The 14,791-nt window shown below is 34.7% G+C and overlaps 1 protein-coding gene across 4 annotated transcripts in view; it reads right to left on the bottom strand.

Annotated features, from left to right (window-relative positions):
* kuz (zinc-dependent metalloprotease kuz) overlaps nucleotides 1-14,791 on the bottom strand; it is a 187,551-nt gene that overhangs the window by 56,957 nt on the left and 115,803 nt on the right. For all 4 annotated transcript variants that reach the window (XR_016268913.1, XR_016268914.1, XM_089463488.1 and 1 more), the window contains exons 4-5: nucleotides 4,937-5,133; nucleotides 4,342-4,876 (exon numbers count right to left, since the gene is read on the bottom strand). Coding sequence is in view for 2 of the 4 variants with exons in the window: in XM_089463488.1 (XP_089319614.1) it covers nucleotides 4,342-4,876; nucleotides 4,937-5,133 (732 nt within the window). In the remaining 2 variants the exon portion in view is untranslated. The remainder of the gene's footprint in view (nucleotides 1-4,341; nucleotides 4,877-4,936; nucleotides 5,134-14,791) is intronic.

The following is a 14,791-nucleotide window of genomic DNA, read 5'->3' as shown; positions in this document are numbered from 1 at the left end:
ATATCTTCTACACCTTTATTGCTAGAGTCTCCAAATTTTTAATGTATGCTTATATGCAATTTATACAATTTCGGTTTTTGTTAAAATTTACCCCCCACCCTTAAATTCACCCCCTCACCCTCACCTTTGTAAAAAGCGTATTTCAAATACTAGAGACTTGTGCTTTGGCAATTACATGCATATCCATGTTATAATCATAATCTGAAAGTTTCGTGAGGATCGTACGTCCACAAAAAAAGTTATTAAGCAATTAAGTTGTCATAGTAAGCGCTCACTGCCGCCCATGCGTGTTTATGCTTGTGTGTGTATATGTATGTAAATGTTTGTGTATGTGTGTGTATGTGTTTGTGTATGTGTGTGTGTATGTGTGTGTGTATGCGTTTGTGTGTGTATGCGTGTGTGTGTGTGTATGTGTGTCTGTATGCGTGTGTGTGTATGTATGCCTGTGTGTGCGTACGCGCGTGTGTGTGTGCGTGTTTCTTGTGTAAGCTGAAAGACGCGAAAAGTTATTGAAATATCTATTGCTCCAAGGGTTCAGGGGATCTCGTAGTCGAGCAGTCTCGACTAGAGCTTTCTTACTTGTTTGTTATATTTTTTTTGTTTTATTTTTTGTCTATTAATCTATAAATATTTTTTTTAATTTAATTTTTTTTGTTTATTATTATTAAAATTTATTTAAATTTTAGTTGCTGCGGTGAACTTTGTTTGTTTTTATACCCTGAACCCATTTTCAATGGGAAATCAGGGTATAATGGTTTTGTTGAAATGTATGTAACAGGGAGAAGGAGGCGTGGCAGACCCCACAAAGTATATATATTCTTGATCAGGGCGACGAGCTGAGTTGATTTGGCCCTGTCCGTCTGTCTGTCCGTCTGTCCGTCTGTCCGTCTGTCCGTCTGTCCGTCTGTCCGTCTGTCCGTATGTATGAACGCGTCGATTTCAGAAGATATAAGAGCTAGAGACTTCAAATTTTTTTTAAAATGTCCGTAATTACAGCGCGCATATCAAGTTTATCATTAAAATTCGATAACTCATCCCGATCTTTTTTTATCGATGAAAAACCTTATCGAAAACCAGTTATAAAATTATATCTTCTACACCTTTATTGCTAGAGTCTCCAAATTTTTAATGTATGCTTATATGCAATTTATACAATTTCGGTTTTTGTTAAAATTTACCCCCCACCCTTAAATTCACCCCCTCACCCTCACTTTTGTAAAAAGCGTATTTCAAATACTAGAGACTTGTGCTTTGGCAATTACATGCATATCCATGTTATAATCATAATCTGAAAGTTTCATGAAGATCGTACGTCCATAAAAAAAGTTATTAAACAATTAAGTTCTCATAGTAAGCGCACACTGCAGCCCATGCGTGTTTATGCTTGGGTGCTTGTGTGTGTATGTGTTTGTGTATGTGTGTGTGTATGTGTGTGTATGCGTTTGTGTATGTATGCGTGTGTGTGTGTGTGTATGTGTGTCTGTATGCGTGTGTGTATATGTATGCATGTGTGTGTGTGTGTGCGTGTTTCTTGTGTAAGCTGAAAGACGCGAAAAATTATTAAAATATCTATTGCTCCAAGGGTTCAGGGGATCTCGTAGTCGAGCAGTCTCGACTAGAGCTTTCTTACTTGTTTTATTTTATTATAATTATACCCTGAACCCATTGAAAATGGGAAATCAGGGTATAATGGTTTTGTTGAAATGTATGTAACAGGCAGAAGGAGGCGTGGCAGACCCCACAAAGTATATATATTCTTGATCAGGGCGACGAGCTGAGTCGATTTGGCCCTGTCCGTCTGTCTGTCTGTCCGTCTGTCCGTCTGTCCGTCTGTCCGTATGTTTGAACGCGTCGATTTCCGAAGATATAAGAGCTAGAGACTTGAATTTTTTTTTAAAATGACCGTTTATACAGCGCGGACGTCGAGTTTGCTTTTAAAATTCGATAAATCATCCCGTTATATTTTTATCGAGTATAAACATTCAAGTTCAAATCAGATGCCACTATAGCTAATTGTGAATGATTTTTCTTTTTTTTAAATTTCTCAAATATTCAATATAATATGTAGATCATATGCTGAAAGTTTCATTAATTTCCGTTCAGTCAAAAATTAATAAAAAATAATCAAATATTTGGCCAATTAACAAACGCACGTGCAGCAGCTACAACAAAAACATTCGTTGAAACACATCAGCTGTTAGTTTCATTTAGTTTTGGTAGATGGCGCAGCAGCAGTGAATCTATTTGAGTTTTGCCAGCGCCAGTAGCAGGAGTGAGGTGGCCTAGTGTGTTAGCTGCATGACGCTAGATCGAGAAGTCCGCGGTTCGAATCCCGGTCGATGCAACTGATGTTAGTTTTTTTTTAATTGTTTCAAAATATTTTTATATTTTCATAAATGAGTTTTCTATTTATTTATATTTTTGAATACACCGAAATTGAAATTTTAACTATACTTTATGTGCGTTTTTAATAGTTTGGTTATTCTAGCAGATTCTTAGAATCACATCAGCAGTTAGTTTCGTTTAGTTTTGGTAGATGGCGCTGCAGCAGTGAATCTATTTGAGTTTTGCCAGCGCCAGTAGCAGGAGTGAGGTGGCCTAGTGTGTTAGCTGCATGACGCTAGATCGAGAAGTCCGCGGTTCGAGTCCCGATCGATGCAACTGATGGTAATTTTTTTTAATTGTTTCAAAATATTTTTATATTTTATTAAATGAGTTTGGTATTTTATTTATATTTTTAAATACATCGAAATTGAAATTTCAGCCATACTAAATGAGCATTTTTATTTGTTGGGTTCAGGGTAGTATCTAGTCGAGCACTCTCGACTAGAATTTTCTTACTTGTTTTTAATTAATTTTTTTTTTTTTTATTTATTTTGTGAGTTTCCTGTGCAGTGCTGTGAAGTCTTTTTCTATTATTATTTTTTTTTAACGCTCATTAAATTAATTTGTTTTGTGTTTTTGGTGTGTGTTTTATTTTTACAGTGAAGTGTGTTACTTAAATAATTGTAAGTTAATTTATTTTAATTTGTGTAAGTTTTGTGTTTTTTTTTATATTTTTATTTATTTTTATACCCTGAACCCATTTTCAATGGGAAATCAGGGTATAATGGTTTTGTTGAAATGTATGTAACAGGCAGAAGGAGGCGTGGCAGACCCCACAAAGTATATATATTCTTGATCAGGGCGACGAGCTGAGTTGATTTGGCCCTGTCCGTCTGTCTGTCCGTCTGTCCGTCTGTCCGTCTGTCCGTCCGTCCGTCTGTCCGTCTGTCCGTCTGTCCGTATGTATGAACGCGTCGATTTCAGAAGATATAAGAGCTAGAGACTTCAAATTTTTTTTAAAATGTCCGTAATTACAGCGCGCATATCAAGTTTATCATTAAAAATCGATAACTCATCCCAAACTTTTTTTATCGATAAAAAACCCTATCGAAAACCAGTTATAAAATTATATCTTCTACACCTTTATTGCTAGAGTCTCCAAATTTTTAATGTATGCTTACATGCAATTTATACAATTTCGGTTTTTGTTAAAATTTACCCCCCACCCTTAAATTCACCCCCTCACCCTCACTTTTGTAAAAAGCGTATTTCAAATACTAGAGACTTGTGCTTGGGCATTAACACGCATATCCATGTTATAATCATAATCTGAAAGTTTCATGAAGATCGTACGTCCACAAAAAAAGTTATTAAGCAATTAAGTTCTCATAGTAAGCGCTCACTGCCGCCCATGCGTGTTTATGCTTGTGTGTGTATATGTATGTAAATGTTTGTGTATGTGTGTGTATGCGTTTGTGTGTGTATGCGTGTGTGTGTGTATGTGTGTCTGTATGCGTGTGTGTGTATGTATGCCTGTGTGTGCGTACGTGCCTGTGTGTGTGTGTGCGTGTTTCTTGTGTAAGCTGAAAGACGCGAAAAATTATTGAAATATCTATTGCTCCAAGGGTTCAGGGGATCTCGTAGTCGAGCAGTCTCGACTAGAGCTTTCTTACTTGTTTTCTTTGACAAGTTGAGACCGCGAACAGGTTGGGACCAAGAAAATTATTAGCAAACACTTGGGGAATGGACACTGCTCAGCTATCATAAAAGCCGAACAGAAATGTTTTCAAACATATTTTCAAGGTCGATGCGGGACTTACAGGGGACACAGAAGGAGAAAGAGAGAGAGAGAGTGAGAGAAAAACGATGACATAGCATATAAATCATATGACAAAGTTTTGAGCAGACTCCCCATGCACTCCCTCGTCTGCCCTGCCCCTTTTCCTTTGCCAGCCCTCGTGTCTGTGCACTTCCGTAATAACGGTGAACATTTTTCACTTTTCTTATTTGACTTACCTTCGCGCACATTCTCGTAGGCATCCTCAACATGCGACTCCTTATAGATAATGGAGTGGAAATCAAGTTCATCCTCGTTTCTCTTTGCAGTTGCTGCTGTTGTTGTTGTTGTTGTTGTTGCTTCTGACTGTTTGGTGTTGTTGTCGGTTGGATACATTGGGAATGTGTTTGCTGTTGTTGTTGTTGTTTCACCAATTTGATTCATAAACTTTTCTCTCTTATTATCAATGGCAGTTTTAGTCGGATTGGACCCCGTTGTTGTTGGAGCTAATGTAGTTGCGGTGGTCTTTGTCGTCGGCATCGACGTCGACGTCGACGTCGTCGTTGACGCTGGCGCTGACGCTGACGTTGTCCGATTTGTGGGAAAATAATGTTTGGCATGTTCAACATAATAGGCATCACGTTCCGTTATAATTTTACCCTCGAATACCCCATTGTGTATGGAACCAAATACATAACTATTACGATCCCCTATCACATCGCCCTCATAGATATGATCCGTTGAGACATCAATGGGGCCGTTGTTATCATAAAACTGAAAAATATTATATTAGATACACGAATGATATTTTCATGGGGCCTCTGTAATACTCACGTCTAACTTATCACTAAATGTATTTAAATCACGTTTTAATCTAAGATGGAAATCCTTTCCATGTGCTGCAAATTTTATATATACAAAATGATCTTTGGTCACCGATCGACGCGCTCTATTGTGACTAGCTCTAACGTGCTCATGATCATAGTTAAGTGTTTCATAGTGGGATATGTATTCGTTGAGACGTTGATGACCTATAAAGAGTTAAGAAACATTTGTAATTAGTACAAGAATTGTTATTATAATATATGCTATATATGTATAGTAGTAGGTTGAATATAATATATAATATGAATATTTAAAAAAAAAAAATAAAATATATATATATATATATATATTTAGTTTTAAGCCCTTTTTTTTTATATATATATAAAAATATATATATAAAATTTTCTTTATATTTATATACTATATTTGTAAAAGTTTTTTTAATCTCCTAAAAATAAAAAAAAATAAATAAATAAAAAAAATATTTAAAATTAATTTGATTTATCTTAAAAACAAAACAAAAATTAAATACAGATGATTTATCAAAACCCATATGTTCTATATATATTTTTGCATTAAATATAAATTGTATTAAATTATTAATAAATATATGCTAATATTTTATATAAATTTAAAATATGAAGTTTATGAAGAATTTGTATTATTTATATATTTATATTTAATATTAATATAATATATTCATATTTATTTCTAAGTTTCAATTATTATTTTAATTTATTATAAAAATATTTTAATTAGTTTGAGTATTATATAAAAATTACTTAAATCAAATTTACTTTTATTTTTAATACATTGAAATTATGACGAAAATATATAAATAAATCTGATATATTATACTAATATAAATTGAATTATTATAAAATATTAAATATACATACATATTTTTAAAATAATTTTTAAAAATATATATCTATTTTTAATTAGTTCTTAAATATTTTCATTAATTTATCATCAATTTTATGTTACATAGCGATAGATAGTGACAGCTGTCATTTCATTTTAATGCACCCACTGCTAACTTACTTCAGACATAACCAGCTTTACATAACCCCCAATCCCACTTATCATATCTGTAACGCAGACAATTTTCTTTTTTATCTGCTATTGTACAATTCTTGATTGCTTTACAAGCAGTTAAGGTATTAGTCAACCAATCAGTATTTTCAGCAGATTCCCACAGACACACACACAGACAAATATAATATATAAATATATATATATGGATGTGTATAAGACATAACAGTCCATTAGGCAATTGGGCACGCCCACACTTAAGCCAAAGGGAACTGGAAGCAACCAACAGGCGGGGAGCCGAATGCGCACGAGTAATGCATTTATGAGTATGTGTGTGTGTGTGTGACTAAGTGTGTGCCTGTGCGTGCGTGTATGTGTGTGCGTGCGTATGTGTATTAAGTGTGTTTGTAAATACATTAAAAATGTTGCACAAGCTGCTGGCAAAGCAGATATGTATGTGCGTGCGTGTGTGTGTGTGCGTGTGGCTCTGTGTGTATTTCGTTTCGTTTGCTTTGGGTGCTGCCATTTCTGGTTTGGTTTCCAGTCCATCTGCCAAAATAAATATGTGTTTGTGCCAGGGACAAGCTCCACTTTGGCACTTTTACACTCGCACTTCAAGTTCGATAGGCCACGCCCACCCAGCCAGGAGCGCCCACTGGACGAGTGAATACTGGGCGACAGCGGAAAGTAACTGCAACTGCAAAAGTAAATTGCATTATAAGAAAATGCATTGCATATACACAGGCGAACGCTGAAGTGCTGAGGCCAGGGCCGGCGCACAGTTGCTTTCAGGCCCATTTCACTGCCGGCCATTAAATGCTATGAAACGTTAAAAGTATTAAGCACATCAACATCACGAAACAGCAGCTCAAATGGCACTGATTGTTGTCGTGGTTGTTGTTGTTGTACTTGCTGTTGTAGTTGTTGTGGGCATTTCAGACGATTGTCGTTGGTTTGTTGCAATTTCCACTGCGTTTGTCATGTATTTTTAAATTGTTGCTGCACACAAGGGGAGACGACATTTGGGGCGGGGAGCAACGACAGAGAATCGAGGGGTTGGGTGAATGGAGAATGGGAATTCGAGGATTGGCTGGCACAGCATCCAACGAGAACGTTGTATTTCAATTTCCGGCCTTCAATTAATTTGAAATTGCGGCTAGCCGATTTGAGTTGGGATTGTGCACTCGGAATTGGGTTTACGCCAAGATTTACGTACGTTGAAATGTGCCTGATTGTTATGCGATACTTATAGGCATTCATATACGTGCTACGCATACACAGGCAGCTGCTATACGCCATTTGGAAAGAGCGTAATGGGAAATGTTCTTGTGCTAGTTGGATTATTAGCTTGATAAACAATTTGAAATTGTCGAAAGTCTGAGAGGATACGAGTTTGTCAAAGTTATCGATAAATAATGAATAAAGTGCGTTTCAAGATGAAAAAGTATATTAATGTGTTGAATATAAGCATCGACATGACACTAATCAGTTATTAAGAGAGACGAAACTTTTCTTTACATTTAATATAAGGTTACAGATCGATAACTGACGTATTTGATGCATATTAAGAAACTATAAGCATTATGAAGTTGATTAAATTAAACAGAATTATGAGAAACTGTGAAACGGCTTAGAAAAAAAAAAAAAAATAATAAATAAAATTAAATTAGAATAAAAATTAAATTTAAAAAATTATCCACTTGAAAATATTTTTTTAAATCAGTTATCGATAGTAAATGTAAATTAATATTAAGAAATTTTACTAAAATAATTGCATTATTTATTTAAAATTTAATATAACTATCTCTACATAAATAAATTTATTTTTATAATATATATCTTTTTATAATTTAAATAAATAAACTTATTTATTATAATTTTTAAAATGGTTTTTCGTTTCTCTCTTCTTTCTTTAATATATACATAATCTCGATAAAGACTTTTCGTAGATAAGAAGATTACTTTAAGCTTACTATTCCTTAATTATTCTATATATTCCCCACATTAAAAGCTGCTTAAATTGAATTCGATGTTATGCCTTTGATGGTGCCTCAAATGTAATTAATTGCTAACAAATGATATTAAAACGATTTCGTTTTAATTAATACTTTGTTGCTTTATTTTGAAAGCCACGAAAACCACAAATTCACTGAAAACGCCAGCCAAAATCGTTGCAGAAATAGTTCAGAGAAAGTCGAGTCGAGTGCCGAGAGCCTAATCCAAATGCCGCAAATATTTGTTAGCAAATTTAACAGAGCTCATCGACTAGGGCGACGAAGAGCCAAGAACCACATCAAATTATTGGCAAGGATTAGCAGAAGTAAATACAAATGAAAAATTGACACAAGTCGACAGCTAGGGAAAACTTCACTGCAGCAACAGCAACAGTAACAACAAAAACAACAACAACCACTAGAACAACAATTTGCTTATCTGGCCAAAAAGTTTGGGAATATTCAGAGTAAACTAAGAGCCAGAGCCCAGAGCCCAGAGCTCGGAGCCAGGAGGTTAATTGCGTTCAAAAAACCACAAAAATCGATAGGAAAATGAGAATAAAGTCCGAATAGCTGCGGTCAAAACACAGATACAAATTATACACAAATGCAGACACATTTACAGATACATATACAATCGTCTATTCAGTTCGAAATACATGTCGAAAGAGAGACAGAGAGAGAAAGAAAACTGACAGGGAGAATGGCAAATATGCATTTGCCATCACTGAGGAATTTTAATTACTTAAAATGCGCCAAAATAATAAAAATACGCAAAAAAAAAGAAGCTAAATTGCGAGAAGGGGTTGGTGTTGGGGATGGGGGTGACGTTTATGGGGATGGACACTCAAAATGAATGCCAACGAAATGGAAGATGATTCCCACAGTGGAACAAAAATGAGAAATAATTTTAAGCAAACAGAAAATTGTGTTTGAGTGGAGGAGAGAGAGAGATAAGGATAGAGAGGTAATTAAACAGAATGTTTAAGCGAAGCCTGGAACTACATATATATTTGTGATTGTGATACCAAGTAAATATGAATAACATTGCAAAATCATCCTTTTTGAGCTTTAACATATTAAACACTGAGTTTATAAAGTTGTTGTGTCTTTAAAGTATATAATTATTACAAAAGTTTATTAACTACTTAAATTTGAAAATATAAAAAAAAAAACTAATAATTGAACTACATTTTTTATTTGTAATTTGTAAATTTTCATGTTTACCAAAATTATTTTTATTTAATTTTAAATAAATTAATTATATATGTACATATATTTTTTTATTTTATTTTATTTTATTTTTTTTCAAATTACGATATTTTTCAAATTATGATATTTGTAATTTATAAATATTAAATATATTTTTTAATTTTTTTTTTTTTTTTTTTTTTTTTTTTTTTAGTATTTTAAGAAATATTTATTTTGAGAAAACAAGAAAAATTGTTGTTTGAAATATATATAATATATATATGTTTATATCAAATAGAATATGATTTATACAGTGCTTATCATAATTATAGCCCACCCTGCAACTTAAACTTTGAGCCCGTTGTAACAAAATTTTTAAGGTTTTTTAAAAATAAATTTTACAGCACATTATAGACTGGAGCATGTTCAGTAGATTTGATCAAAATTTTAGTTCAATTTATAGAAAACTAAGAAAGAACCGTTAACTTTTGCTCTGTGCTAGCATTTTTGCTTGCATTTTTGTGTATCATAATTATAGCCCACTGTCGCAAATTTGAATTTATTAAGTGCGGAACAGACTTTTGGCTTTACAGACATTGTAATTAAGTAAATTTAGATAGTTTTTAAGAGATGCCGCTTGGAAAACAATTATCTTATTATGAAAAGGGCCGTATTTTCTCACTTTTCGAGTCAGGAGAGTCTATTTCGAGTATTTTACGAATTTTGAAAAAAAGTCTAAGTGTAATTAAAATTTTTTTGGATAACCCCGAAGAATAAGGATCAAGAAGACGTACTGGGTTAAAGCCGTTACTAATTGCGCACGATAAACGCAAAATTATTAAGAAAGCCAGCAACAACCCAACCGCTTGTATAGCTTTGGCCGCACATGTGGCCGAATCTATGTCAGCGATGACTGTTTGGCGAGTACTTAAGAGCTCAGGAATCATAAATAGGTCTAAACTGACCAAAGCATCCATGTTGCTAAGTCGCCACAAGGTTGCTCGACTTGGTTTTGCCGATGGACATACTGCGGCCGATCTGACATACGCGCGTTTGAATCATCGTCTTTTGGCTTACAGTATATTTATAAATTTTTACCCTAACAGGTCGTATTTTCTGATGGGAAGAAGTTTAACCTGGATGGTCCTGATGGGTTTGATACTTATTAGCATGATTTGAGGAAGGATACTATGTTTTTTTTTCAAGGACAAACTTTGGAGGTGGCTCCGTCATGATTTGGGGTCCATTTTTTTCATTTGGTACCTGGGAATTGAAGTTTGTAACGAACCGAATGAACAGTGAAGAGTATATTCAGGCTCTGGATAGTATTCTCATTCCATATTCAAGGGAATTACGTGAGAAACCAATGGTTTTCCAACAGGATAATGCCAGAATCCATGTGAGCAGACGTACAAAAGAGTGTTTGGAGGAATGTCATGTTGATGTCCTTGACTGGCCAGCATGTTTTGGGGATCTCAACCCGATAAAAATGTCTGGGGTAATCTTGCAAGACGTGTGTATGCCAAAAATCGCCAGTTGGAGACAGTTGGATATCTTAAAACGCAAATTCTAAACGACAATGACTAAATAACAAAGTTTCGAAAAGGACCTTTTATTAAATTTAGTGGTTTCAATGAGGAAGAGAATTTTTGAGTTAACTAAGACAAATGGAGGCCGGATTAAGTATTAACATTAGTTTTGCTGTTTTTCCTTGTTTTTTACTTCTTTTTAAGAAATCGTTATTAAATCGTGAATTTTAAGTGAACAAGTTTTTTGCCATTCATAATTGAAATATTGAACTACTCATTTTTGATGATTTTGAGGAAATATTCCATTTGGGAAAAATTTTCAGCCGATTCGTTTAAGTGGATTAAAAGTGGGCTATAATTATGATAAGCACTGTATAATAATATTATTTTAATATTCTTGTCAATCCAAATATAAGACATAAATAACGATTTTGAAACCAATTTCATATAATATAAATTATAGCTGAGCCTCAATCCAACGTAAAAAGTTCGAAATATCGCAGTCAGTGCCACAAGTGAAACCATTTATCAAACAAACTTTGAAGCTGGCCCAAATATATATTATATACCCATATATATATATATACATTATATATATCTTATCACAGCTGTTTGAGGCTAGCCTGTTGCCTAGTTCTTTGTTGTCCCATTTTTTTCCAGTTTTTTGGCTAGCTTGTAGCTAGCAGCTGCACATTTGGCCCACATAAGAAACGAGCTGAAAACGACTTTCGCTATTAACTGCTGCGAGTGCAAAAAAAAGCGAAAAAAAAAAATCATTGAAGATGAGAGAAGAAAAAAATTGAATATGGCAAAGCGTTTGACCAACATTGGAGCCAAGCAAATGAAACCCAACTACAAATAGCCATGGCCCGGCGATCGCCCGACTTTAACGGCAAACAACTTTTCTTTTTTCCTTATCATGTCTCTGCAGTCTCTCTCTTTCGCTTTCATTTGTTGCTTGTTCGCTTTAGTCATCGATAGCAGAGAAAAACTATTGGGAAAAACCAGTTTGGCAGAGATCTCGATGAGCAAACGCCTTCAATTGCTTCTCTCATCGGCTCTTTTTGGCACTCAAATTAGCTGCTGGGGGCGCCGACTGTTGCGCTCAGTTGATTGAAAAATGTTCAATCAGCTGCCACAGCCATTCCCAAAGAAACACACATACACACATAGAGCATGTTCTTAGGCCTGAGGCGGAAGTGCGTTACTTACACGATGGTAGTAGTCATTAGACGTAGCCTTGAGTATAGAATACTCTAGAAATATAAGCTAAGACTTTATGAATTAACAGTTTTGTTGGGCTGCAAATATTTCAATCTGGGGAAAATTCATGAATATTTAGTATGTATTTCAGAATAAATACTTAATAATAAAAACTTAATAATAAAAACTTAATTTAAACAAGTAAGAACGTTGCAGTCGGGCGTTACCGACTGCGGAATACTCATTCACATCCCATCAACAATTTAGTAGTTAAGTTTCGTTCTAATACTGTAGAATATACAGGTTTTTCCGATTTGCCACGCCCCAACTGGGCGTAGACACCTCATTTTTGGTCAGTTTTTAGAAAGAGATAACGTTACCCTAACTGCAAAGTTTGAATGCTTACCCTAAAAAAATGTGAAAATTACAGGGTATTTTTCGATATGCCACGCCCCTAAAGAGGCGTAAAAATTATTTTTGGGGAATCGATAGAGGAGGCTACCAGTAACTCAACTATCCAAATTTGAAGCTTCTAGCTATTATACTTTAGGAGATATAAACTTTTGCGGTTTGCCACGCCCCCAGTGGGCGGACATATATCCGACAAAACTTTTTGGTCTTGGGTGATCAGTCCGAGTATATGTACAAAATTTGAGGTCTCTGCCATCAATAGTGTCCAAAATATAGGAGAATTTACAAAATCACCATATCTTCATGTCCGATTTGCCACGCCCCCAACGGGCGTAGACTTATAATTTATCTTCAGACTTTATAGAATCATACCACTAGCTGACGTGCAAAATTTCAGCATTCTAGGTTTACAGCTTTAGGAGATATAGTTTTATCCGATTTGCCACGCCCCCAATGGGCGTAGATATATCCGCCATAGCTCGTGATCTTGGGTGGTCAACGCGGACCTACATACCAAGTTTCAGCTTTCTAGCTCTTCAACAAACATGATTTCTGGTATATCGGAAAATGCATTTTCCGATTTGCCACGCCCCTAGTGGGCGGATCGGGAAAATTTTAACACTTTATAAATCGGAGATATACACGAGTATGTGTTCCAAATTTCAAGTCTCTAGCTTCAATAGCGCCGAAATAGATTGCGTTCATACGGACAGACGGACAGACGGACGGACGGACAGACGGACAGACGGACGGACAGCAAGACGGACATTGCACAAAACCAATATACTGATTCACTTTCGTGAATGAGTATAATAAATATTTATGGTATTGTATTAATACATAGAGCCTACAAAATGATGTTGATAAAAAAATTATTATTAATATATATAAAGTCTAAAAAATATTGTTGGTTACCAAATAAAGTTTTTTAATTTTTCAATTGAAAATTACTAATTAATTAAATACATATTCTTTAATTATTTACAAAAAAATAAATAAATAAATAAATAAAAATAAAAATTATAATAATAATAATAAATAAAATAAATTTAAAAATAAAAAAAATACAAAATATACATACATATATATTAATATATATAAAACCTAAAAAATTCTGTTGATTACAAAACAAATGTTTAACTCATACAATTGACGCTCTTTTAACGAACAAGGTTTTGGGAGAGATGCGAGATTCACAATGTGATCAAATACTATCTTCTCATTCACATATATATATGCAAGTACAATCCTCGCATATATAACAAGACATATACTAAAGACATTTTGCTTCATTTAACTCATCGAAGCGCTCAGGGAAAAGACAGAGCGGAAAAGTAAGAAAAGAGATGACCTTAGTCGCATAGCGAAACAAACAAAAAATAAAATAAAATCGAAATAAAAAATAAAAATAATCGCCTATTGCAAACGTCTCTTGATTATAGTAATAATAATAAAAATAAAATGTTATAAAAATTGTGTTCGATTGATATAAGTATACACCTAAATAAAACAAAAATAATTTAAACAAAAGGGGAATAAAAACTTTATTCAATATAATTTTTGCAATCTTGAAAGTTATGACACTTTGTTAAATAATGTACAAGCACAGCTGATAGCATTTTGGCTGCTGCATCAATCTAATGGCGGCCCATTGAAATTCCATTAAGCCGCAATTCTTGATGCCCCGAACGATCCAGCATTGGGTTCGCTGTCTGTCAAAACGAGCATTTAATGCGTTCGAATTTTGACCGCTCTTTTGCGCTTAAACATTTTTCGCTGTACGCGCGTGTGTGTGTGTGTGTGTGTGTAAGTGTATGTGTGTGTGGGAGCGTATTTGTGTCATATGCAGAGGAGAATTCAAAATTTTCTGGACATCAACTTGCTTGCTCGCATACTAAAATGATGATTCAATTTGGTTGCAGTAGCTCGCACAAAATGGGCTCAAATGCGATCAACTTGAATATTTTAAGCTTTGGGTCAGCGTTTTGGGTGGTTATATGCTCATTTTGATTGATAGGCTTAAGGCTGTCAGTATGTTTATATGTATGTATGTGTGTCTCGGTGTGTGTGTCTAACAGACGTATGCTTGTGTGCGACTGTGTGTGCAATCTCGTTAAGCTGATTTCACTTTGAGCGCTGCCTGCTTTGCAGCTGCACTTTACCAGTACGCCACGTTTTAGATAAGACTTGCCTCCTCCTGCTGCTCCTGCTCCTCCTGCTCCACTTCTTTGTCCTTCTCCTACTCGCCCTACTCGCCCTACTCGCCCTACTCAGCTCCACTCTGACATCAGAAAATCATCATTCCAGCATCCGACATTGCATTGAGTTTCAGTTTTTGCTTGGCCTTTTTACAGTCTGAAGTTGGATGATGGATGATGTGGGCATTGGGCTGGGCTCTGCTGCGTTGTCCTGCCTTTTTGGCAATTTAAAACTGTTTTTCTCTTTGCTTGTTTGTTTGTGGTATATCAATTTTTGATGTGTTTCTAATATGCTTACGGCCT

The sequence above is a fragment of the Drosophila arizonae genome, chromosome 3, assembly GCF_054131065.1.
Source record: "Drosophila arizonae isolate 15081-1271.41 chromosome 3, UAZ_ARI_1.0, whole genome shotgun sequence".
Lineage (NCBI taxonomy): Eukaryota > Metazoa > Arthropoda > Insecta > Diptera > Drosophilidae > Drosophila > Drosophila arizonae.
Note: the sequence above shows the minus strand (reverse complement) of the source record. Positions and strands in the feature narration are given on the sequence as shown.